General features: G+C 40.7%; 1 protein-coding gene and 1 long non-coding RNA gene across 2 annotated transcripts; both read right to left on the minus strand.

Moving 5' to 3' along the window:
• Positions 1-2,582: 2,582 nt before the first annotated feature.
• On the minus strand, positions 2,583-24,121 carry LOC119884026 (coiled-coil domain-containing protein 125-like). The gene is made up of 12 exons (XM_038694500.1): positions 24,063-24,121; positions 21,487-21,733; positions 17,176-17,237; positions 17,000-17,086; positions 16,011-16,088; positions 15,112-15,197; positions 14,947-15,029; positions 14,534-14,646; positions 13,956-14,060; positions 12,889-13,039; positions 12,467-12,585; positions 2,583-3,684 (listed from the first exon to the last, which is right to left on the minus strand). The coding sequence occupies exons 2-12, from the start codon at positions 21,731-21,733 to the stop codon at positions 3,268-3,270; spliced, it is 1,548 nt and encodes a 515-aa protein (XP_038550428.1). The 5' UTR covers positions 24,063-24,121; the 3' UTR covers positions 2,583-3,267.
• A 561-nt stretch (positions 24,122-24,682) lies between these two features.
• Positions 24,683-26,266, minus strand: LOC119884025. Its single transcript, XR_005440914.1, has 2 exons — positions 26,071-26,266; positions 24,683-25,515 (listed from the first exon to the last, which is right to left on the minus strand). It is a non-coding gene; the product is annotated as an uncharacterized LOC119884025 (long non-coding RNA).
• Positions 26,267-26,431: the final 165 nt, after the last annotated feature.

A 26,431-nucleotide genomic window follows, 5' to 3' on the forward strand; every position in this document is an offset into this window, starting at 1 on the left:
AAAGGACCCCGTACTGTATGCCCAAAACCAGGTCATTTGGGCTAAAGCCTGTACTTTCCTGTACAGCCTCTCGTGCAGCTAACATTAGCCACGGGAGCCCATCTTCCCAGTCTCTGTCTATCCTCCCCGCTTAGCGAACATGTACATTTTCAGCGACATGGCTGGTAGCAACTTGCCTGCTTGAACACATTCCAAACAAAACCAGTCACATGGACCTGAAGACCATGGATCCGAGAAAAATGTAGAGGTCCTCAGGTCCATGTGACTGGTTTTGTTTCTGGTTTGCAACCCATTCTTCTTGTTTATTACAGTCATGTGTAATCTCAACTACTGACGTAACTACGCTTGCCGTAGCCTGGTTTATTTGCCTGGACACACCTATATCACATTTTCTTTATTGCATTATTTCAAAATCTCGCTTAAAACTCACTTGACAATTGGATGGAAACATGGCTACTGATGTTACTTGCTGTGGTAAAGCCTGTCCTCCACAGAAAAATTGACCATATAGGTCATTTTAGCCACACAAAATTACGACTCATGTTTACATTTATTGTGGTAGCGACCTCTAGTGGCTGTACAACGCAACACATGAAAGACCGTCACATATTATAAACAGCCATAAAGTTGTACTCCTGTGGTGGTGGGTTGGATTGGAAGGATTGCAACTTAGCCGCCTTTCACAAGGGAGATCAGCATTCGGTTCCCGTGTGAGATTACCATACAAGATTTATTTGTTTTTTTAAAGTAAAGGAATCGTTTCTTTAAATAAAGTTAAGTAGCGTTAGCTACGTTAGCTTCATAGAGTTAGCGTAATCTAGCTAGCTAACTATTAGTCTTGATGCCATTGAGAGCCCCCCCCCCCGTAGCCCCTAACCCTAACCCTAACCTTCACAGGGGTGTGTGCCTAAACCTAAAGCAGTGACTGTATGCCTGTCAACCTGTACATCTGCTCTGGCGTTTACCTCCTTTGTATTGCTGTGGTCTCCACATATTTATGTCATGTGACGTAGGTCACGTGATTTCCAAAACGTAGGTCCAATTGAGTCACTCTTATGAGTCATTTTTGGAGGTTGGTTAAAACCAAGTTGTTGTTGTAAGTTGTTGTTTAGGCTGGAGGTTGCTGTGGTAAGAACCTGCAACCTATTCAGCAGTCATTGAATACAGACAGTAAGATAAACAGGTTATCCTGCCAAATGAGTAAATGTATCCTTACATTTCAGACTTCCAGTTGAAATCTTGCAACTTTAATGGTCGAAGTCCAGTCAAAGAATTAACATAGCCTAGCTCCACCTCTCTTCCACAAATAAACACTATACATAAAGGACTCTCATTACTATCCCTTATTGTAATAAATATTTTTCAGGTTCACAAGTTATGGTAGCCACAAGGAGTGTTGCTGTGGGCAACAACACATCCCAGTTTCTTTCGCTCTGTTCTGCAACTCCACTTAAGCAGAAAGCAGCACCTCCTGAAAGCATATACAGTATGTTTCCCTTTTTTCAGGAATCTGATATTGGTTCCACCTTTGCAGATTGATGACTCCACCTACCTCCCCAGCATGTCTGAATTGATTGACACTACCAGTGAACAGTAAGTTAACTTTGCTTGTTATAGAACTTTGTACTTGGTGTATGGAATGCTCAAGAGTCTGAAAGGTACCTCTTTGTAAAAGAAGCATTCCTTTCTGTGACCCAGAACTGCTTCTACCTGAACTGTATACACCAGAGAGTGGAGAAGTCAACCACTTCTGGGCAGCTCTCCAGCAGGGAATCTGCACCTGTCAGTTGCTGTCAACGCAGACCTTTGTCTAGACTAATAGGCTGTGTAAAAGCAATGACAGAATCTATAAAATTTTGTTTTACCCCAGTAAAATCTTAGTCTACTCACATTTTCATGTCCAGGGCAAGTGCAACCCACAGTGCTAGAGTGGGACTACATACTAACGCACATGTGTTAGTTTTCCTTTCATTGTCACTCATCTGTATCATCATTAAATCATTTAAAAATAACAGTAACACTACCCTTGCAAACATATTTAATTTGTGATCAACTTTAACTTCAGAAGACTCACTAATGCCTTTAGGTAGATACAAATTTAATACAAATCAGCATCTCATTTTAGAACAGCCTCTCTACATGTTGCACTAGGCCAGTGGTTCTTAACATGGCGGTTGGGACCCCCTGGGGGCCATCGACCTGGTCCCATGGGAGAAATAGAAAAAAATAACTTAAAAATAACTAGACAGACTACAGTTGTGAATGGAATCACTTTGGGTGGACACTGTAAATATTTGCACTGTTTAATCCAGTAGGTGGCGTAATGCCAACTGCTATAAAACACCAAAGAAGAATAAGAATTAAAACAATACAATGTTAAACTTGGGAGGGGGCCTCGAAATATTTTCAACCTCAAAAAGGGGTCGGACTACCAGAAAGGTTAAGAACCCCTGCACTAGGCAACAGCATGTTACAGTAAACTACATACATAATAGAAGTGTACAAGTCAAAGAACACACGTCAGGTGTCACTATTTTATTTTCTGAACATGTTGTAGGTTACTGTCCTTTATCAGCACATGTTGTGGAAGAACCTCCATGTACAAATTATCATTATTTAGCCACACTAATAATTCAGTTTGATCAATTAGTGTTTGCACGCTGATGATTATGTGTTAATTCTGTTGTAATTAAGTTTTGTTTACACAAACTGGTTGATTATGCTTTTGAATTTAAAACAGTTTTACTTTCTTATGACTACAAAATAATTATCTAATGATCTTCAACTACAATTAACACGATTTGTCAAATGAGTGAAAATGCCAAACCTGAGCTGCTCAGAGTTTTCCAATTGAATTTGGTTATATAGGCATTTATGTATAAGTTTACTTTTCATACATTTCAGGAAATCATCAAAACTGAACATATTTAGTTTATCAAAAACAAAGTTGGGAGATCTTATCAGCTTCCTAGCAGGATACAGATATTAACTGGCTTCATTATTAGAGAAGTTGCTTGTGATAACACAATATGTTCAACATGTAAAGATCCCGGAATGCATTCCTCTCTGAGGACCACATTGGGTGTTCTGTCTTCAGTAGCTTCTGGGACAGCAGTGGGCACTCTGCCTTATGAGACACTTTCATACCATTCCTTCATACCACTGTGGGACATCACAGATGCTACATCCACATCTTCCTATGTTTTTTAAGAATCGAATCCTGACTGCTGTGTCTTGTGCCTGAGGAAAGGGGATCCTGTTGCTGGGTCAGGACTCTGACTGGTCTAATTGTTGAATTTCAGATATATGGCACTTGTGGTTAGACAGTGGCTGGATCTTGGTCTTTGATGGGTCTGACAGCTCCTGTGGTTCAGTCCTAGACTCTGACAGAAGTGGTGGTTGTCCTGGCTGAAGCTGGGAATCTGGCAGTTCTAGCTGTTGCTGTGTTTGGATGTTGGACTCTGATGAGACTTGTGGTTGTATTTTAGACTCTGATGTATCAGATGTTTGCTGAGACTGGCTCTGGTTCCCCGATGAGTCTTGTGGTTGGTTTGATGGGATCCTGAACTCTGTTGGCCGGCTATATGAATCTAGATGCAACTGTCTCTGCAGCTCCTCGGCACTGTGGGCTAACATGATGCTCACCTTCCTCTGGTGGGCCAGGGCTTCGTCCTTGTCATTCAGCTACAGCAGGAAACACATCATCAATAATTAAGGAGAGGATCTCCTCGGATTTGGAAAATCTATTTAATGTTTTTTATAGGGGGAATCTCTTGAATCTCTAGCTGTTTTACACTGTTTCTAAAGTGTGTTCATGAAACGAATATAATTGATTGTGCTTTTGTATTGAAGGCACCACAAATCCAGCTACTATCCATACAACCAATGGGATGGCGTGACATTGCAGGGTCCCTGGAACTAGTCCCCTAAGTAGCAGTTCTGTGCCAGCGTTATCATGGCTACCGGAAACAGGTATGCTGGAAGCTGCAGTGTTGTTGCCCGGTACCTCCTCCTTAAAATCCGAAAGGACTCACTATCGATGTTATTATACTAACGTTACATTGTGAATAGGGATGAAACGGTTACCTGTATAATGATAAACCACGGTAAAATTCCTGAAGGTTAGTATTACACTACAAATTTCAATTCTCATTAGGGCAGGGCAGTATAACGAGGTATACCTGCAAGCGTGCGTCACATATACACGCTTTGGAAAAGCTGTGTCTATTGTAGCAAAACGGCGATTTTGCGTGTATATGATACGCTGCAGCTTGCAATAGCGTTGCAACACAAAGGAGGCTAACCCTATCTGCTAGTACATCGCCCATGAGCTGTCAACTCCTTAAACAAAAACATTGCAAGCTAGCTAGCTAGTTCACCCCGGGGCATCACATACACACGCGGCCTGGATGCGTCTCATACACACGTACCTGGGGGCGTCTACTATACACGCAAAATCGCCGTTTTGCGTACAATAGACACAGCTTTTCCAAAGCGTGTATATGTGACACCTGAGCATGAGAACAGACTCCTTTAAAGACCTGGCTTGTAAAAAGTAAAACAACGGTTCAGTCAGTGTTTCCTGTATACACTTTACTTCGGCGGGCCGCCCATGTATATTTGGTGCCACATTGTAGCATTTTCCAGAAAAGTTAGAAGAGTTATTACATTACAAGTCGCGACTTTGGTGGATATTTTATAAGAGCGGACCAGGTAAAGCTACAGTGAACACACCAGTGCAGATGTCATTCGTTAGCTATCACATTGGTTTTGTTCTGATAGACTAAGTCATCAACACGCCGCCTCAATTTGCGGCGCAACTGCTGCTGTGAACGGAGTCGTGGGTGGAAGTTATGGATTTTTTCAGTAACTTTATATAACGCAGCCTACTTCTGATGGAGAAAGTCACCAGAGCAGACCCACAGGGAGAGAGAGATGGATAGAAGGCGAGCACACTGACGTGTTCGCGTTAGACGTTAGATCTGTGAGTGTGGGCAAATAAGAAACTGAAGGGAAAGGAGACAGATTCAATTAGTGAGACTTAAATAAGGTAGATAAAAAGTATAATTAAAACAGCGACTCCACCACGCCAAGCCCACTTACCCGAAAAAAACGTTATAGATAACGTGTTTGATTACCGTGATTTGAAAAGCTCACGGTAAATATTGTCAAGCATCAACCAAATTTAGCTAGTCTCCCAGACGCAGGAGCGCATGCGTAGCATGATTTTTCAGCCTAGTCTTCAGGGGACTACGTTTAAAGTGTGGTTGTATTTTGTTTTTTTATAGGTTATAAGTGTGAGGGAACCTTGAATCGCTGTGAAAGGGGGCAACACGTCATACTACAACCCACTAACTTTACTTTATGGCGAATGCGAGGTCAGTTAACTTTTACTGATAAAAACACAACACATTGTTATGCTGCTGTATGCGTTGGGTCTGCAGACTTCATTCACTCATTAAAGTCACCCATCCAAAATATTTAGTTCATTTAAAATCTTGCAGTCGTAAAATCTGGGGGTGGTGATGGCGTAGTGAATAAGACACATGCCTTTGGTGCGAGAGACCACCAATGTGTTCCTGACAAGATGCTTAACCCCTAGTTGCTCCAGAGGCTCTGACATAAACAGCAATTGTAAGTTGCTAAAGAGTCGGCTAAATGTAATGTGAAATGAATAAATGTTGGAAGAATTTTCAGGAGAAAGTACAAGTCTCCTCTGTATTTATGTCAAATGTTGGGCTCATTGCAATTACCATCACTGTCTTCTTAAGACTAATTTGCATTTATGTAAATTATGCATGGGGTCAATGTTATAACATTTATTTTAATGCATATTTGATATGGTTTTCATAGTTTACATAAGATATATATTATCATTTTAATGTTTATGCAAACAAAAAGTACTGCAATTAGATTTTTTGTTTTCAATATGAAACTTGGTTTCTGTGTGTGTAACAGCACTTTTGGGCACATTTTAACAACACTGTGATAATATTGATAACGATGATTGAACAATTCCATGTTGAAATCATAGAAATAATGCTCTCTGAGAGCTCCTACACACATACAAAGAGCAAAGTCAGCGGAGCAGAGAGGTCGTGGTGAAGAAGTGAACCAGGTGAAGCAAGATAACTCCAAACTACCTGAGTTGACTACAATTGTCATTGTTTACCTTAAGGAAGTGCAATAAAACCTTTGCGGGGAAAAAACCCCAATACTTAATGTAGAAAGCGATATTTTAATTTGCTCTGTCCACAGCATGCAAGCTTGGCTAATAGTGGATGACTTACTCACTACTTTACGCTGTTATACAAGCTGTACGCTCACTACTTTACACTGTTATACAAGCTGTACGCTCACTACTTTACACTGTTATACAAGCTGTACGCTCACTACGTGTACACTCACTACTTTACACTGTTATACAAGCTGTACGCTCACTACTTTACGCTGTTATAAAAGCTGTACGCTCACTACTTTACACTGTTATACAAGCTGTACGCTCACTACGTGTACACTCACTACTTTACACTGTTATACGAGCTGTATGCTCACTACTTTACACTGTTATACAAGCTGTACGCTCACTACTTTACACTGTTATACGAGCTGTACGCTCACTACTTTACACTGTTATACGAGCTGTACGCTCACTACTTTACACTGTTATACAAGCTGTATGCTCACTACGTGTACACTCACTACTTTACACTGTTATACGAGCTGTACGCTCACTACTTTACACTGTTATACAAGCTGTACGCTCACTACTTTACGCTGTACGCTCACTACTTTACACTGTTATACGAGCTGTACGCTCACTACTTTACACTGTTATACGAGCTGTATGCTCACTACTTTACACTGTTATACGAGCTGTACGCTCACTACTTTACACTGTTATACGAGCTGTACGCTCACTACTTTACACTGTTATACGAGCTGTACGCTCACTACGTGTACACTCACTACTTTACACTGTTATACGAGCTGTACGCTCACTACTTTACACTGTTATACGAGCTGTACGCTCACTACGTGTACACTCACTACTTTACACTGTTATACGAGCTGTACGCTCACTACTTTACACTGTTATACGAGCTGTACGCTCACTACTTTACACTGTTATACAAGCTGTACGCTCACTACGTGTACGCTCACTACTTTACACTGTTATACAAGCTGTACGCTCACTACTTTACGCTGTTATACAAGCTGTACGCTCACTACTTTACGCTGTTATACAAGCTGTACGCTCACTACTTTACACTGTTATAAAAGCTGTACGCTCACTACTTTACACTGTTATACAAGCTGTACGCTCACTACTTTACACTGTTATACAAGCTGTACGCTCACTACGTGTACGCTCACTACGTGTACGCTCACTACTTTACACTGTTATACAAGCTGTACGCTCACTACTTTACGCTGTTATACAAGCTGTACGCTCACTACGTGTACGCTCATTACTTTACACTGTTATACAAGCTGTACGCTCACTACTTTACGCTGTTATACAAGCTGTACGCTCACTACTTTACACTCACTACTTTACACTGTTATACGAGCTGTACGCTCACTACTTTACACTGTTATACAAGCTGTACTCTCACTACGTGCACGCTCACTACGTGTACGCTCACTACGTGTACGCTCACTACTTTACACTGTTATACAAGCTGTACGCTCACTACTTTACGCTGTTATACAAGCTCTACGCTCACTACTTTATGCTGTTATACAAGCTGTACGCTCACTACTTTACGCTGTTATACAAGCTGTACGCTCACTACAGGTACACTCACTACTTTACGCTGTTATACAAGCTGTACGCTCACTACTTTACACTGTTACACAACCTGTACACTCACTACTTTACGCTGTTGTACAAGCTGTACGCTCACTACTTTACACTGTTATACAAGCTGTACTCTCACTACTTTACGCTGTTATGTACGCTCACTACGTGTACGCTCACTACTTTACGCTGTTATACAAGCTGTACGCTCACTACTTTACACTGTTATACAAGCTGTACGCTCACTACGTGTACGCTCACTACGTGTACGCTCACTACGTGTACGCTCACTACGTGTACGCTCACTACGTGTACGCTCACTACTTTACGCTGTTATACAAGCTGTACGCTCACTACTTTATGCTGTTATACAAGCTGTACGCTCACTACTTTACACTGTTATACAAGCCGTACGCTCACTACTTTACACTGTTACACAACCTGTACACTCACTACTTTACGCTGTTATACAAGCTGTACGCTCACTACTTTATGCTGTTATACAAGCTGTACGCTCACTACTTTATGCTGTTATACAAGCTGTACGCTCACTACTTTACACTGTTATACAAGCTGTACGCTCACTACTTTACGCTGTACGCTCACTACTTTACACTGTTATACGAGCTGTACGCTCACTACTTTACACTGTTATACGAGCTGTATGCTCACTACTTTACACTGTTATACGAGCTGTACGCTCACTACTTTACACTGTTATACGAGCTGTACGCTCACTACTTTACACTGTTATACGAGCTGTACGCTCACTACGTGTACACTCACTACTTTACACTGTTATACGAGCTGTACGCTCACTACTTTACACTGTTATACGAGCTGTACGCTCACTACGTGTACACTCACTACTTTACACTGTTATACGAGCTGTACGCTCACTACTTTACACTGTTATACGAGCTGTACGCTCACTACTTTACACTGTTATACAAGCTGTACGCTCACTACGTGTACGCTCACTACTTTACACTGTTATACAAGCTGTACGCTCACTACTTTACGCTGTTATACAAGCTGTACGCTCACTACTTTACGCTGTTATACAAGCTGTACGCTCACTACTTTACACTGTTATAAAAGCTGTACGCTCACTACTTTACACTGTTATACAAGCTGTACGCTCACTACTTTACACTGTTATACAAGCTGTACGCTCACTACGTGTACACTCACTACGTGTACGCTCACTACTTTACACTGTTATACAAGCTGTACGCTCACTACTTTACGCTGTTATACAAGCTGTATGCTCACTACGTGTACGCTCATTACTTTACACTGTTATACAAGCTGTACGCTCACTACTTTACGCTGTTATACAAGCTGTACGCTCACTACTTTACACTCACTACTTTACACTGTTATACGAGCTGTACGCTCACTACTTTACACTGTTATACAAGCTGTACTCTCACTACGTGCACGCTCACTACGTGTACGCTCACTACGTGTACGCTCACTACTTTACACTGTTATACAAGCTGTACGCTCACTACTTTACGCTGTTATACAAGCTCTACGCTCACTACTTTATGCTGTTATACAAGCTGTACGCTCACTACTTTACGCTGTTATACAAGCTGTACGCTCACTACAGGTACACTCACTACTTTACGCTGTTATACAAGCTGTACGCTCACTACTTTACACTGTTACACAACCTGTACACTCACTACTTTACGCTGTTGTACAAGCTGTACGCTCACTACTTTACACTGTTATACAAGCTGTACTCTCACTACTTTACGCTGTTATGTACGCTCACTACGTGTACGCTCACTACTTTACGCTGTTATACAAGCTGTACGCTCACTACTTTACACTGTTATACAAGCTGTACGCTCACTACGTGTACGCTCACTACGTGTACGCTCACTACGTGTACGCTCACTACGTGTACGCTCACTACGTGTACGCTCACTACTTTACACTGTTATACAAGCTGTACGCTCACTACTTTACGCTGTTATACAAGCTGTACGCTCACTACTTTATGCTGTTATACAAGCTGTACGCTCACTACTTTACACTGTTATACAAGCCGTACGCTCACTACTTTACACTGTTACACAACCTGTACACTCACTACTTTACGCTGTTGTACAAGCTGTACGCTCACTACTTTACACTGTTATACAAGCTGTACTCTCACTACTTTACGCTGTTATGTACGCTCACTACGTGTACGCTCACTACTTTACACTGTTATACAAGCTGTACGCTCACTACTTTACGCTGTTATACAAGCTGTACGCTCACTACTTTACGTTGTTATACAAGCTGTACACTCACTACTTTACGCTGTTATAAAAGCTGTACGCTCACTACTTTACACTGTTATAAAAGCTGTACGCTCACTACTTTACGCTGTTATACAAGCTGTACGCTCACTACTTTACACTGTTATACAAGCTGTACGCTCACTACGTGTACGCTCACTACGTGTACGCTCACTACGTGTACGCTCACTACGTGTACGCTCACTACTTTACACTGTTATACAAGCTGTACGCTCACTACTTTACGCTGTTATACAAGCTGTACGCTCACTACTTTACGTTGTTATACAAGCTGTACGCTCACTACTTTACGCTGTTATAAAAGCTGTACGCTCACTACTTTACGCTGTTATAAAAGCTGTACGCTCACTACTTTACGCTGTTATACAAGCTGTACGCTCACTACTTTACACTGTTATACAAGCTGTACGCTCACTACGTGCACGCTCACTACGTGTACGCTCACTACGTGTACGCTCACTACTTTACACTGTTATACAAGCTGTACGCTCACTACTTTACGCTGTTATACAAGCTGTACGCTCACTACTTTATGCTGTTATACAAGCTGTACGCTCACTACTTTACGCTGTTATACAAGCTGTACGCTCACTACAGGTACACTCACTACTTTACGCTGTTATACAAGCTGTACGCTCACTACTTTACACTGTTACACAACCTGTACACTCACTACTTTACGCTGTTGTACAAGCTGTACACTCACTACTTTACGCTGTTGTACAAGCTGTACGCTCACTACTTTACACTGTTATAAAAGCTGTACGCTCACTACTTTACGCTGTTATACAAGCTGTACGCTCACTACTTTACACTGTTATACAAGCTGTACGCTCACTACGTGTACGCTCACTACGTGTACGCTCACTACGTGTACGCTCACTACGTGTACGCTCACTACTTTACACTGTTATACAAGCTGTACGCTCACTACTTCACTGTTATACAAGCTGTACGCTCACTACTTTATGCTGTTATACAAGCTGTACGCTCACTACTTTACACTGTTATACAAGCTGTACGCTCACTACAGGTACACTCACTACTTTACGCTGTTATACAAGCTGTACGCTCACTACTTTACACTGTTACACAACCTGTACACTCACTACTTTACGCTGTTGTACAAGCTGTACGCTCACTACTTTACACTGTTATACAAGCTGTACTCTCACTACTTTACGCTGTTATGTACGCTCACTACGTGTACGCTCACTACTTTACACTGTTATACAAGCTGTACGCTCACTACTTTACGCTGTTATACAAGCTGTACGCTCACTACTTTACGTTGTTATACAAGCTGTACACTCACTACTTTACGCTGTTATAAAAGCTGTACGCTCACTACTTTACACTGTTATAAAAGCTGTACGCTCACTACTTTACGCTGTTATACAAGCTGTACGCTGTACTTGGCAATAAACCCGATTCTGACTTCTTCAGTTCTCTTCACACTGTCAGCTGCAAACACATCAGCATGCCCTGCTTCTTTCTGTCTCTCTCTCCCTGTATGTCCGCTTTGGTGACTTTCTCCATCAGTAGTAGGCTAGGCTATATGATGATGTTGAGGAGGCGTGTTGACGACGTAGCCTATCAAAACAAAACCAATGTGGTAGCTAACGAATAACATCTGATGTGGTGTGTTCACTGTCGCTTTACCTGGTCCGCTCTTGCCAGGTCTTTAACAGTGACGACCAGCACTGTGTCTCCCTCCATCTTGTTGACTTTGAGTAGACGGCAGAGGGAGGGGCGGGGCTGCACAGTGAGGGAGAGAGAGGAGCAAACGCTGGCAGGACTTTATGGAAACATTGATTAACTAACTATATCGGTATAAACGGTATTGTCTAATTTCATATCTCTTTTGAAATGATATCGGTGTACCTCATATACCGATATACCGCCCAGCACTAGAAAAGATATAATAAAATATTTACAAGAATGTGTGGTGTGTCCTCATTTTTGTGAGATACAGTATGTCCCTCGATCACAAATTAATAAATAACTCTTCACAAAAATACAGATAATTCAGATAGCAATACTGACAACCACAAGCAGGCGTCAGTACGCTTCCATGTGCTTGTCGGTTGTTTAACAGCATCTGAAATTTTTTTTCCAAAAAAGAGCAGTGTTGTCCAGGTGTGCAGTGCGACAGGAAGCTTCAAGTGTGGTGATTCAGAAAGGCCGAAGCACTTCTGACTTAGACAGACAACATGTGGTATGAACTAGTTTGTTTGAAGCAGGGAAGGGGAGGACGTTGCATTTTTTTCTAGTTCATGGAGATAGCACAATGAAAAGAATTAAATTGCAGAGGTTCAATATTGTTGAAGGAGATACTAACCAAGTCCAGCAGCCTGTAGAGAGTCTCTAAAAGATCATCAGGCATCTTTACCTCCAAACTAGAAGGCAGTAATCCTCTCAACCTCTGGCTTACACTGATAAGAGGACTCCTGTTAGCACCTGGAAGGAAAAGACATTCGAAAGGTTCCAATATGTGTGAGGCACTGGAATCAAGGATCATTCATAGCTTCATGGGGACATCAGTGACTGGTTCAACAAAATAACAGTAAATCCCTCGCTTTGACAGACACAGTCTGGACCTGTTTGAGAAACACCCCAATCCAGGAATCTTTTAGTGATTTCTGTGATTGATTCACATTTGGGGGCTAAAGAAATTGATTTTCTGTACCCCAGAATTAATGAACAAATTCCATTTGATTTTAACAACTAGAGATCCAAGTGTGTGTCCTATGGCAGACTTGCCTTCAGCCTTGCAGTGATGAGATTTCAGGATGTTGGCCTCAGCCAACAGCAGGAAGTGCTCGTTTCGTTTCCTCAGCTGTTGTTCAAAGGCGATGCGAAAAGCATCTGCAACCATCACCGCCTCCTCTCTCCTCAAACGCTGAGCATCCAGCTGGAAAACACACACACACACACAGACACACACACACACACTTACTTTACAATGTCTTAACATGAATTTACACAGCCATGCCAAAGCTAAAAATTGAACAAATACATATATGCTCCGTACTTGTAGAGTGCCTTTCTAGTCTTTTTGACCACTCAAAGCACTTTTACACTACATCCACATTCACACACTGAGCCTAAGTGCTCAAATGGAAACTAACATTCACACACATTCATACATTGGCGGAACAGCCGCCAGGGGCAAATCGGGGTTCAGTATCTTGCTCAAGGACACTTCGACACGCAGCCAGGGATCGAACCGCCGACCTTCCGATTAACGGCCAACCCGCTCTACCTCCTGAGCCACAGCCACTGTATGCTATATATCTCTATATTATATATATATATACGTACTGTATTTCTTTTGAATTTTAACAGTCTGAGTCTGCAATTTTGCAAACTCATGAGGGAGTTACCAAAGGAAGATTATAAAAGGGTAACAGTGGTGTTTTCCAACCTGAACGACCAACCAACCTAATCCATTTGCGCCACATAAAAGTATGTGCACGTAGACATTTTTATAAAGAGTAAGATTTATTGTTATATTTTTATATTTTATATTGCTCTTGTCAAAGTCACCAGACTCCCTAAACAAAAATAGTAATTTGTCTATGCTGTCTACCGCTGCCTCGACTGGCTAGTTTGTGCTATTGTCTGTTGACTATGACCTTAACACTAATGCCTAGAACAGAATTAGATTAGGGCCACATGTGAAACACTTATCTGAGTTCTGAGATTAAAGTCAGAATTCTGGTGAAGAAGAGCAGGTCAGAAAACAACAAGGACTGCTGTAAGGGTTGTGAGCAAAACTAGGAAAAAAGTGGAGCTTAGCACAGGTGACGTGGTTAGATGTAGTTTACCTCCTGTTGTAGCTGGATAAGCTGCTTCCTGCTGGCAGCAGCAGTCTGACTGCATGAACAAGCCTCAGCAACACCAAGACACCGGCAGGCCCCTAACACTGCCAGCTGGAAAACAAAAACTTCATAAGAAAATATCTAAAAGAATCTAGTCTTCCTTAACCCGTGGCCAAACCTCCCAACACATTAGTGAAAAATGAATGGTTACATCCAACTAAAATGGTCTTTACCAGATCTCTTGGTCCTGTCTTGTAGAGAGAGGGTTACAACCTAGTTTTAAAGGTTTTATTATTTCAGTTTATATACATGGGATATTTTCCTAAATACATTTTGTGTGTGGTCAAAATACTAAAAATGAATTACTACCAAATACACAGACAATACAGAGTGGAAGAAATTAGGGGGCTCAATAGAGTACAGCTTTTTTTGGCCCTGTGGCCCCCTGGCGGGTCGCTCTGGGTATGTGAATGTATCCAGCTAAATGTGCTGATGACAGTTACTCTGAAAAGAAGATGCTTAGTGCTTTGGACATTACACAGTGTGTGAGGTAAGTGTATAAACATCCTCTTTGGTACTCTCACCTCCAGAACACTTGCATCCCTCTCTGGGCTGTATTGAGGTTTGGTTCCTTGGTAAGCTCTCTGCTCCTTTACATTCAACATGGAGAGAAGCTCCAAGCACTGCCGACTTAGAGCTGCAAACACACACACACACACACACACACATTATTCCCGTGATGATGACTAAATCAATTCCATTTTCAGATAAAGACAACGAGATACGTCTGAAAGCTCTGGGGTTTAGACTGTTTAGTCAAGATGCCAACTTTGACTGGCTTGGAGTCACACGCTGAAGGTTAGACACAACATGAAGTTTGGTGAGTCAACTCCACACACCGCCGTCCAGACAGACCCACTTCACTTCACAGATGGAGATAATATGTGCAGACATGTCTAGGTCACCTCAAAACTGATTCTAAATTATTTAGCATTACCAGAGTTTTCTGCTCGGAGCTGCTGGATGTCACGCTCTCTTTCCTCCAGGTTGTCAGTCAGAGTCTTGTTCTCACTCAAAATTCTGATTACAACAACAACATTACAGTTACGACACATACCAACGAAAATACCACAGACTTGAGTGTATGTGGAGTGAATCTGACCGGTTGTATTTCTCCTCCCACGCCTGCTGAGACTTCTTCATTTGGACCTGGCTGAGGCTGATTTCCCACTGCAAGCTGTTCACCTCCTGCAAGAGATGGAAGCAACAGATCATGATTAGTGTATTCTAATTAGCTTCATAACTGCTTTAAAAGCCATTAATCACACAACACCAAGCCACATGAATGTAGTTTTACATATACTGTACATAATAATGTTATAAGCCCCAGTGTAAAACCCCATGATAAAATATTTTCATGGCCGTATACACTATGTTCTTCCTTCCCGGCCCCTGGCCTCAAACATGGCTTAATTAATCCAGACTAACATTATGTTATCCAGCTGAAGGTATCCTCTTTTTCATGCAGCTAACTTGGATCTTCACAAGGAAACAGAGAACTAAACTCTTCCATATAAGTACTGTGTACATATATGGAAGAGTTTAGTAATCAAACTTGCTTAAATAAATTACCCATAATTTATCAAACTCATGAGTCAAGTTTAATTCAAACGGCTGTATGTGTCCACTGTATATATATGACTCAAGTAAATTTCTAAATGTCATATTAAATGACGAAACACCTTACAGATCACATACTGTTAGATACATTTTGGTTCTACTCAGAGGATCCCTAACTTTTTCTAAATTGTATGTCTTTGCCTACTTTATCAACAGGTACACTTCAAGAGCTGAAACATTTCTCCTTAATTCACACATCTCATCTAAAATCAGTCAGAAGTAAGTGTAAACAAGCAAATATCTTTTTTATTGCACCACTTCCTGTGGCATTACACGTGTGACTACTTTTGTCTGTGTTAGCTCCTGACTGCTGAGAGGAAACTTGCTGTGGAATGTTAAGGCAAACATACCAAGCCCTTATTTGAGCAGCCTAACACGTACCTTCTCCAGAGCCTTGGCCCTCTCCTCACTTTTCTGCAGCAGACTTTTAGTGTGAGTCGTGGCTTTGTCGAGAATGGCCTGAGTTAAGAAGAGCAGTTTTTAGTTATTGGCTGAACAAAGCCATGACACTGCAGGGTTTAATCTCAATATTCATCACAGAAGCGAGTTGCTTCCTGCAACTGCTCCAAGGTGTTTCAAGCATAAGGACGATCAGCCTTCCTTTGCTTTTGTCACAGTATAATGGTCACATACTGTATAATCAGTCAATGCAATCGTATAGAGTTGTGACTCTTCTTGGACTGCATGGGTTGGAAGCCAAATGATGTGTAGCAACTACAAGCAGATAAACCTAGACTTGTTCCTAAGGTGAAGGGGATTATAGTGCTCTCATCTTTCATTAACTAATGTAACCTCAGGTCCCTTTAATATCTGTAGAGGCAGCCATTTGTTGTAGTTGGACCACCTTTTCTAAATGTGGGCAGCAGGAAGCTTTCTGACTAGTATCATGAGCTGACTTCTTGATCCACGACTAAGTTCAGCCTCAGACTGTTCACAGAACTCAAGGAATAACAGTGATGTCATTTTATTTTTAAGGTTCTTTTCATCAATCATCCAGGGGACTTTACTGAGCGATTACAACATCCTTCATCAAAGTTTTGCATTAACAACGGATACTTTTTTGTTTCCAGAATAAACTAAGCGTGGTGGCTGATAATGATGGTCAAAAGCTGTATGCTTCCAAAATACACACATTTATGTATTGTCTCAATCACTTTCATTTTCGAGGATCCTTTCCATAATGTTGCAGACACTGATAACAAGTCAGTGGCAAAAACAGCACTTTACTGGGCATACTTTGATGGGGTGCAAGGACGCCTGCTAAGCAGCATTCCTGATGGATACTCGCTTCATCTGCTGTCTGGGTGCTCTAGTGATTGTGACTGACCTACAGAACAGTGAGTTGTAAAATGCAGTACATCAGTGCATACCTTCCCCTGTAAGATTTTCAGAGCTTCATATTTGCCTTCAAGATAACGATGTGCCACATCCAGTTCACAGCACAACACGTCTATAACCTGTCAACACAGCGGAACCATCAGTTACACTTTGCCAGGCTGGAGTCAAAGTTATATCAATCAAAGCGTTCTGTCTTCACTGTTCCTACCTCAGTTGCTTCCTGTAGTCTGTCTTTCAGCTCATCTTTGGACAGGTCAACCAGAGAGTCTGCTGATTCACAAAAAGTATACTCATGCAATAAAGGTCATAGAAAATGTTTGTGTGTTTTCTTGTAGTTTTGTATGTGAAGAAAACTTTAAATATTCAGAGCAAGGACACATTTGCAAAGTGACATCTTCAAAAAGCTTCAAAAAGCTGTTGTGGGGTCAGCATGTGGGTTTGAGGTAAAACATACTATTGGAACAAGTTATTTGTTCCCTCCTCCATTATTGTGTATGTGGTGTGTTGGCCCAGCACTGATACATTTTCAGATATGCATAGACTGATGAATTAGTTGATCTTAATTGTGTGAGAGGCTGAAAATGTTGACATTATGATCCTTATGCAAGATTCCCAATATTTTTCAATTAGACTTTCTTGCTAAACCAGTTTATGCATGCAAGGTATTTGTTAGGGTTCTGTGTTCTGTATTTTTCCTGTTTACTCTTGTTCATTTACTCCCTGCATCTGTGTTCTATTCTGTGTTCTCATGTAGGTTGTATTCTGTTACTTTTGTCCTGGTCTGCTGCTGCTTGCTGCCTGTTATATTTTGTAATCATCTGTTTCTGGTGTCAGTGTCTAGTTTTGCTTCCTGTTGTCCTGATTACTGGATGTGCAAGGAGGTAAGCCACAGTTGAAACAGTGAAGCCGTCCAAGGCCCAAAATGACGTCAAAACCCTGTGACATCCCGTCGCACATGAGAGATGTAACCGTATTGCTTAGATTGTAAGCTCTCTGTGAATCTAAAAAACTTTTCGGCCACCAGTGACGCTGCGTTGGTGTTTGGCAGGTGGGCTGATTAAACAGTGACGGTCTGACTCAGACAAACACACTGAGCCAAGAGACTTTTTGTTGGCGCAGCACAGTGCAGCTATGCAGCTACGCAGCTACCAGGATTACAGTGTTTCTGCTGTTGTTCTACATCATTAAACCACACTTATGCTGCGCGATCAGAAGAAGAAGAAGAAGAAGAAGAAATTCAATGTTTTGTGTGTAACATACTGTCTGTGTTGATGTGTCTCACCTCCACTCCTTCCTTGCATGTAAGCTTGAATATTTCTGTCTTTGGGCCCTGCTACCTGTTTCAGCCTGAGCACACGGCAATCTCTGACAGTACTTGTAATGTGGCCATTAAAACCTCAGCATTAAAGTTACTCTTATTTACATTTTTGTGCAAAAGACTTTGATGATGCTCTTGCAACAACGTAAATCCCATCTTGACGGCAACACAGAACGTTCCGTCAGCCAAACACTATGACAGTATAAAACGCCATGGTTATGATTTGTACGTTGGAGATGTGGCTGGACAATAAAAGAATAACAATAATTATCACGATATATTTTTTTTCAATAACAATATAACAAATGTTCAATAAATATTCAATAAATGTTGGATTTTATTCACTTGAAACATACACAAATTAGGAATTATTTTTAATTAAGATGTTCATTTTGTTGAGGAAAAAGGACTGGAAAAGCTTCTACTTGTGTTTTTTACTTATATTTACTCGTGTATTTATTGACAAAGATTTTATCATAATTGTTTTGAATGTTGTACCTCAGATTTGTGAAGTTATCTACTGTTTGACCTCAAGTGTTGCCCATAAATTCAATTCAATTCAATTCAATTAAAGAAGAGTTTAAACCACAATTAACCATCAGGTTTCTTCAACTAACTCACTCAGAAGCAAAAATCACCCTTTAAACTCGAAAGAAAAAACAATTTGATACTTATCGTGATAATTATCGATATCGAAAGATATGAAACTTTTTATCATGATAACATTTTTGGCCATATCGTCCAGCCCTAGTTGGAGATAACACAACATAAAACATAACATAAAACAGATACGTGCAATCAGAAAAAGAATTTATGAGCAGTGTGCGAGTGACGTTTAAGACAACAACCTACCCTAACCCCGCTCCCCGCCCCACCGCTAATCGTTCAAACATAGTTGGACTGGCCACCGGAGCACCGTGAGAAATGCCGGTGTGTGTCAGTCTGTGACAGAGAGATGTGGTTGGCTGCTGAAGCAGTCAGACAGAAGAAAACAGGGAGAACATAAGGAAGGTTTGGGTTTGGCTCGCTGGTCATTTAACGTTAGCCGAATCGCTGCCTTTTGTTGTTCAACATGTTCCACTTTTCATAAAGCCGAAGTGCCTGTCAGTGTCACTTTCGTTAACCTACCAATGTAGAGGCATTTTCTTGCACAAGGATTTAATGAATAAAATAAACAACCCACAGGATTTAAACAGGTGGTTCTGCTCATTTTCAGGTTCTTATTTAGGGGTTGTACCAGAACAGCTTTACATGGTTTCATTTTCAAAAAACACCATATTTTTGTCATACTGCACATTGCTACAGCTCCTCTTTTCACCCTGTGCTGAAGGCTTCGTTTAGCTATGGAGTGATGCATCTTGTCTCTAAATGATCTTTGTTGGGAGTTGCACATGCTCAGTTCCTAGTTAAGGACTACAAGTCAGAAGCAGAGAACGGCAGGTCAGCGAGAAGCCGGTAAACAGCTTGGGTTCAGCTGTACTCCATGTAGTCCATGTTGCCGAGCTGGTCGGCAACATGGACTGGAGCGAGAGTTTCAGAGCGGTGAGTTATTAATCTGTAACAAAAGTATCTTTCATCCATAAAGTTTTAACTGAGCTCTGTCTCTACATCACAGGAACAACTTCCTGTGCACTGACTGCCTGGAGGGTAGCTAGTGTTGGAAGGGAGAGGAGAGCTGTGTGCTGCAGCTCATTGTGTTTCCACCGCTGTTTTTGAGGGCGTGTCGGACTAGCCGCTCAGCGAACATTATGACATGTATTTTCATTGTGACGTCACAAGAAAAGGAAGTAAAGGCTGGACTACAAACGAGCTGTTTTCAGTTCAGAGCAGTGTTTTCTGTGGGAGATGGGAACTCCCTTTGGCATTTTTCACTTTGCAAACCTGTTACATGCACAAAAAATACACATAACTCTCTATATATAAATATTTCCCTGCTACTGTTTTCGGAAAGAATGATTAAAAAATGTCTAAATAGGTTATATTCCAAAAAAAAAAAAAAAATTAATTAAAAAGCGGACACATGAGATAAAGCTGTTTTCGCGCACACGCACGCACGCACACACACACACACACACACACACAGGATTTGCTGTTTGATTGGGGACAATGCATGTACGGCAACAATGTCTTTATATGAATGTTTTATTATTATTGTAACTGCCTGTTTTAACATCCTACTGTTGCAATAACCTACATTTATTGTGATTTGTCCCCATAAATAATTGCACATGCATTGAATATATACGATACATAATTGTTTTTAATGTTGATTCAATTTGTAATATTTTCCTATTAAATTGTTGCAATTTTATTCACCACCACATGATTACACACTCTGATGATAAAATTGTAAAACACAGAATTCAGGAAAATTAAACAGAATCTGGTAAACAATTTTAACAGATTCCAAAGGGCCCTATCCATGGTCTCATCGCCCAATATGTGAATGTAGCATAACTGTAGCTCCATCAGCAGGTCGGAGCTTTTGGAAGAGGAATAGAGAAGGTGTTGAATCGGAACAGGCTAAAATAAATGCGTTGTGACACCACGGATCCGTAACACACCCACTCCGCATCACTACTAGTTTCGACCACCAGGTTGTGGATAGAGCCTCTGCAGTGGACAGATGTAGATTTAGCCAGAACCAGGAAGTCGCTGTGCCAATATTTGCTCCTTCTAGCCGCCTCCTCCGTAGAGCTGCACGCTCCCCTTGTTTAAATCTGTTTAGTTATTGTTATAAATATTGTTTATCGTTTCACTTTGTTCAAGTGGAGAAATACACACTTAAAAATGTCAGTATTCTTGATAATCAAGCAAGGTGACTCATAGTACCATCTGTTCTATTATAATCGAATCGCAATCTAAAATCGCAATGTTGTCCACAATAATCGCAATAGGACTTTTCCTCCAGTCGTGCAGCCCTACTCCCAGTCTTACTGAACTTACCTCAAACCTTACCTTGCCCAAACTGCACAGATAACAATCTGTGCAGTTTGGACTAGAGTCAGTTTAAAGGCTTATTTTCTAAAGAAATACAATCAATATAATTTCCTGGTTTAAGACCAAAATACTAAATTCTACGGCTTCATAGTATCGTGGACTCTCCATTAACAAATTTATGTTATGATTTATGTGAAACGAAAGACAATCCAAGGATTGTTAGCTCCTTTGTTACAGTAAAGGGCCAGTTCACATTCTTACCAGAACATGGCAGCTTCCAGCGGGCTCTCTGCTGCGTCTCTGCCGTCTTCAGTCCAGGGATCCAGGCTGCCTCTCCTGCCTGGCTGCTGCGCATCTCTGCTCTGGGCAGCGGGGTCTCTGTGATGCCAGCGAAGCTTGGGCTTTTCTTCCTCGTACAGCTCGGTGCTGCTCTGACTCCCATTCCGTCACCCAGATCTCCATCCACCATGTCATCATCCAGGCTGCAGGCCGCACTGACCTCCTGCATCTGCACCAGGTCGAACCTTACGTTACATTCAACACAGTATGGATCTCTTCAACCTAAATATTCTTTTTTACCTCTAGTGCTACTGCATCCCATAAGATGATATAAATGATCAACTGTCAGCTATTTGAAACAATAAGACACCATTTGCACCCAGACACCTGGACCTTAAATATTACCGGGTGTATTGGGCCAGTGTGGACAGGACTGCTTTCTCATACTGAATACAAACATGTTTTTGTATCAATGGAATGAAATTCCTTGTCTTTATTGTCCATAAGTCCCACCTTATGCTTTACATGGCACAAAATCTAAATCAATCACAGCACTTTTACAATTAAAAACTCCATTTTGTTTTCAGCGTCCGCTCCACATTTGGATATATCTCATAATGTAGCTAAAACAACAACAAAGACAAAGCCTTAAAAAAGAACCCACCATATTTTGTATTAATTACAGAAACAAAACAGACATTCCTGTCTGGTCATTTGATCTATAAACAGTATCTTTATGCTCTGGGACACTGTTACTTAACACCAACAAGAACTAACTTATTGCTATGTTCCAGGTTATGACTACCTGCTTAGATGCCATTTCTCCTTGGAAGCCCGCGTGTTCTGTTAACCACAGTTATTTTTACCATGTGGTATGAGGTCAGAAGTTGGGAAGAGAGCATCTCATTCAAATTTCCAAGTGAAATATGTTCATAGATTAGGTCATGATATTGTGTCCCCAAACTTCATTCTGTATGAAACTACAGAACAGTACTTGAAGCAGTCATGTGGATGATATGTTTTCACTGCAGATTTCAAATCTTAAAACCAGATTACATATTTGAATACAAAATGTTTGTAAAAAGTCTGACTGACTGTAATGTGTCTATCACATTGTTCATGTTATACTAGGCTACAGTATAGAGGTATTATTTTGTATTCCAATCTATGCCCCAAGCCAGTGTTTTCCAACCTGTTTGGTTGTGAACTCTTTAAAGAGGATACATGTCTATACATTTAGTCTACACAACCAAACCCTTTTTCTCACTCAGGTTGCTTTTTATATGACATAAAGCTTCAGTGGGACAGGTAAATGCACTGATTATTAATTTGCAGTGGTGGAAGACATACACAAATCCTGTCCTTGAGCAAAAGCAATATTACTCCACTAAACGTCTTCTATTTAAATTCTACTTGCGTCAAAATACAAAAGTACCCGCTTTTAAAAATACTTAAGCATCAAAAGTAAAAAGTAGTTAGTATGGTTGTGTTTGTCAAACAGAATTTAAATACAGCAAAGTCTCCTATTAAACAGTGACATTCATTAGAAACAGGCTTCAGTACTAATTCAACTTACTCAGTTATATGTGTGTGTGTCTGATTCAGATCCTTTAAGTAAAAGTACTAATACACTGTAAAAATAATCCAGTAAAAGTCCTGCATTATTAATATAGTAAAAGTATGTTAGTATGATCTGAAAATGTAAGTATTAAAAGGACTCGTTGCAGAAAGATAATTGTCCTGTGACTGTTAAACTATTAAATATTAGATTGTTCTTGCATTCATGTAAAAGCAGGATTTTACAGTGCAACTACTGATTATTTTCATTATGGATTATTTTCTCCATTAATTGATTTTTGAAATTATGAAAATAGTGAGAAAGTGACACCTAACCAACAGTACAAAGTTCAAATAAATTAAAATACCTAAAAGGAAGGAAAAGCAGCAAATCTTCACATTTGTAAGCTGAAACCATCAACTGTTTACAGGACATGTCTTAAACCTTAAAAGTTGTTACCATGTCAATGTCAAGCTGTAGTTTCATTTATAACAAAACATATTTTATTGAGTCTTCATATATTTGTGTGTAAAAATAATGTCCTTGTAAACTAGTAACTAAAGCTGTCAGATAAATGTAGTAAAGCAAAAAGTACAATAACTCCCTCTGAGATGTGGTGGAGCAGAAAATGGCATGAAAAGAAAATACTCAAAGTAAAAGTAGGCTACTTCAAATTTGTACTAAATTACAGTAGGCTATTTGAGCAAATGAAGCCTACTTACAGTAATTATCTTGCCATATCCTATCAAAACGTCTTATTCACAGAGTGATGTTGATTCCAGATATGATTTATCACCCAGCTCTGTGTTCCAGTGTTCCAGTAGTATCATAAGCTTTGTGTCCAGATGGCATCATCACTACACTGCTGCTGCTTCATTTATGGAAGACTTGATCAAACACAAAGAAAACCTACAGTGTTTGATCCAGAAATACCCACAAAGTGGGATTGCCCTTTAACGGTAATGATTATTCGTTTATTTTATGAATTACTTCCTCTTACCTGTAACTCTGAAGCAACGTCACAGATGCAGTCCTCGGTGCGTACAGTCTCTCTCTCACACACACACTCTCACACTCCCACACAGAGTTTATAGCTGCTGTCTCGGGGTTCCGTACACGTCCGACACTCGAACCGGTTCCGTGCCGCTTCCATACACTGCCAGGTGACTCCTCCCTCCACCTGCCGTTGTCTGACACCTGCAAGGCGCTACTACGAGCTGCTTCCGGTTATTACCTTCAAAATAAATCTTTTTAATACAAAAACTAAGCGCGACGATGGAACTATTTACTACCGTAAAAAAACAAACTCTTTTTTTCCCCATCAAAAAAACTGCAACGACCTTACATGTTCTCACTTTTAACCTAACAGCAAATGTGTTATTTAAAACGCGTAAGTTTTTAGCAATAACATACAATTTCCGGTCAAAATGAGTATCGCTTATTTATATTTTATTATTCTTTCTTCTTCTGAATTTACGTTGAAGTAGTTAGTGAGCTCCAGCAGCAGGCAGACAGAGTCAGTCCCAGAAGGCAAATGTAAAGAGCTTCATGTGAAACTGTTAGTAAATATTGGATGAAGGGGTGTGTGAGGGCAGAGCGTAAGAAAAGTAAAGAGCCATCTGAACTTTTCACACACTATTTTATTCACATACATACATTCTCATAATATTTCTTATTTTCCAGCCATGGGAAACTGTAAAAAAGATAGCGACAGGCCTGGCTTGTTCCTGCAAAGTCCTCCATGACAGGTTCATCCAGGCTCAGCAGTCACTCAGCAAAACCAAAAAGATGCCAAGTGCAAAAACAAGTGCTGAACATGCACTTTCAACTAATAAATACTGACAATTTCCCCACAACGAATCCACATGCTCCTGGTACTCTGGGCCTGTCGAGCTACAGAATCAAACTCTGTTCAGGTTCCACGAGGCAACAAGCTTGCTTGAGAAATGATCATATCTTGTACAGACAACACAAGATGAGCAACAATACTGGTAATACCTGAAGCATCACACAGTCAGCAACACATTAACCCACCTTTGGTTAGCACCACGTGGAGGATCATTGGAGTTCAAGATTAAAGTCAGAATTTCAGAAAGTATCATCTTTTTAACAGTTTTTTCTTTTTCTTTTTCTTACATGTCAAAAAAGAGTCTCTAATCTCATTGTGTTGGTTCGTGTGACACTAATCTTCCTCCATACTAACCCAAAACTCATACAATAAAAAAACCTGACAATGAAACAGCGTCACGGTATGACAGAGCCACGTGTTATTCGCTGGTATATTCCTCTATGATCAGGTCCTCCGCCTCCAAAAGGACCTGGCTTGTAGTAGGTTGGGGCTGACTGGCAGGCAGACTGTCCTCAACACAACCTTCCTCTTTTTCCTCCCTTCCTCCCCACTATCTATCTCCAGCTGGCCCGGCTCTTTGTCTGTCAGAGCCTCCAGTCTTAACCTACACACAACACACCACACACACACACACACAAAGACAGCACAACTGTAAGGTCTAATACAGTTTACACTGTTGCTGTTTGAAATGGAACAGATGTACATCATGACTGACAGCAACAATCTGTGGCATAGGTTTGGTTTCAGAGAACACAATGAAGTCATGGCTTCCCAACCAAAGAAAACAAATGCTTTACCTTTTTGAGGGTACTTCAAAACTTAACTACTGATTACTGTACAATTCTGTCACAAATATAATGTGATTGATTTATTGTGCACTATTATTACTACTGTAATTAACTATTAGTGGTGTTCTTGTCCTTCTGTCAGAAACCCTGAGCGGTTTTAGCCAGAATAAAATCCAGCTTTGGTCCTTAACTTATGTCATCTCTCACTTATTCTCATATATTTTCCACCATTGTCTTGTGTCAGTGGGACAGTACAGCCTGATGCTGTAGAGGCTGGGTGCATATTTTGGATTGCTGACTCTGGGTCATTGTGACTCACGGACACACTTGAATCTAGTTGCATTATGGGAATATTAAAATGTGTGCTGTACCTGCCAGGGAATTTCCTCAGTGACATCTGACCCACGTCCTGGATAAAAGCTATCTGAACTGGAAGACAGTGCAGCACAGAACACTTCTAGTAATGAATCCTCATAAGCTTTATCAACAGAAACACCTAAACAGTTTACAACACTCTGCTGATTATGGTAAGATGCATCACAGTAAGTAAGTCTATCACAGCAAAAAGGATTTAAGGATCATATGCACATTAATTCTTGTCAAGTTAAAATGACATTATTTAGCAACACATTGTGCGTCGGCAGTGTTTTAAAGTACTGGCAGCACCAAATGACAAAACTAATATGAAGCAACACAAAGTGTCGTACAGTGCAGCAATGATCTGAAAGCATT

The sequence above is a fragment of the Micropterus salmoides genome, unplaced genomic scaffold (genome assembly GCF_014851395.1).
Source record: "Micropterus salmoides isolate LMB-PRFRI ecotype aquatic unplaced genomic scaffold, ASM1485139v1 Ms_hic_scaffold_3097, whole genome shotgun sequence".
In the NCBI taxonomy this organism is placed as follows: domain Eukaryota; kingdom Metazoa; phylum Chordata; class Actinopteri; order Centrarchiformes; family Centrarchidae; genus Micropterus; species Micropterus salmoides.

Excerpts from the sequence above, each read along its gene's own strand:
- LOC119884026 (XM_038694500.1), bottom strand. The coding sequence starts at position 21,733 with ATGCAGGAGGTCAGTGCGGCCTGCAGCCTGGATGATGACATGGTGGAT. Across the intron at positions 16,089-16,999 it reads TGAAAATCTTACAGGGGAAG|GCCATTCTCGACAAAGCCAC; the intron begins GTATGCACTGAT and ends TTCTTAACTCAG. Across the intron at positions 14,061-14,533 it reads GGGATGCAAGTGTTCTGGAG|CTGGCAGTGTTAGGGGCCTG; the intron begins GTGAGAGTACCA and ends TTTGTTTTCCAG.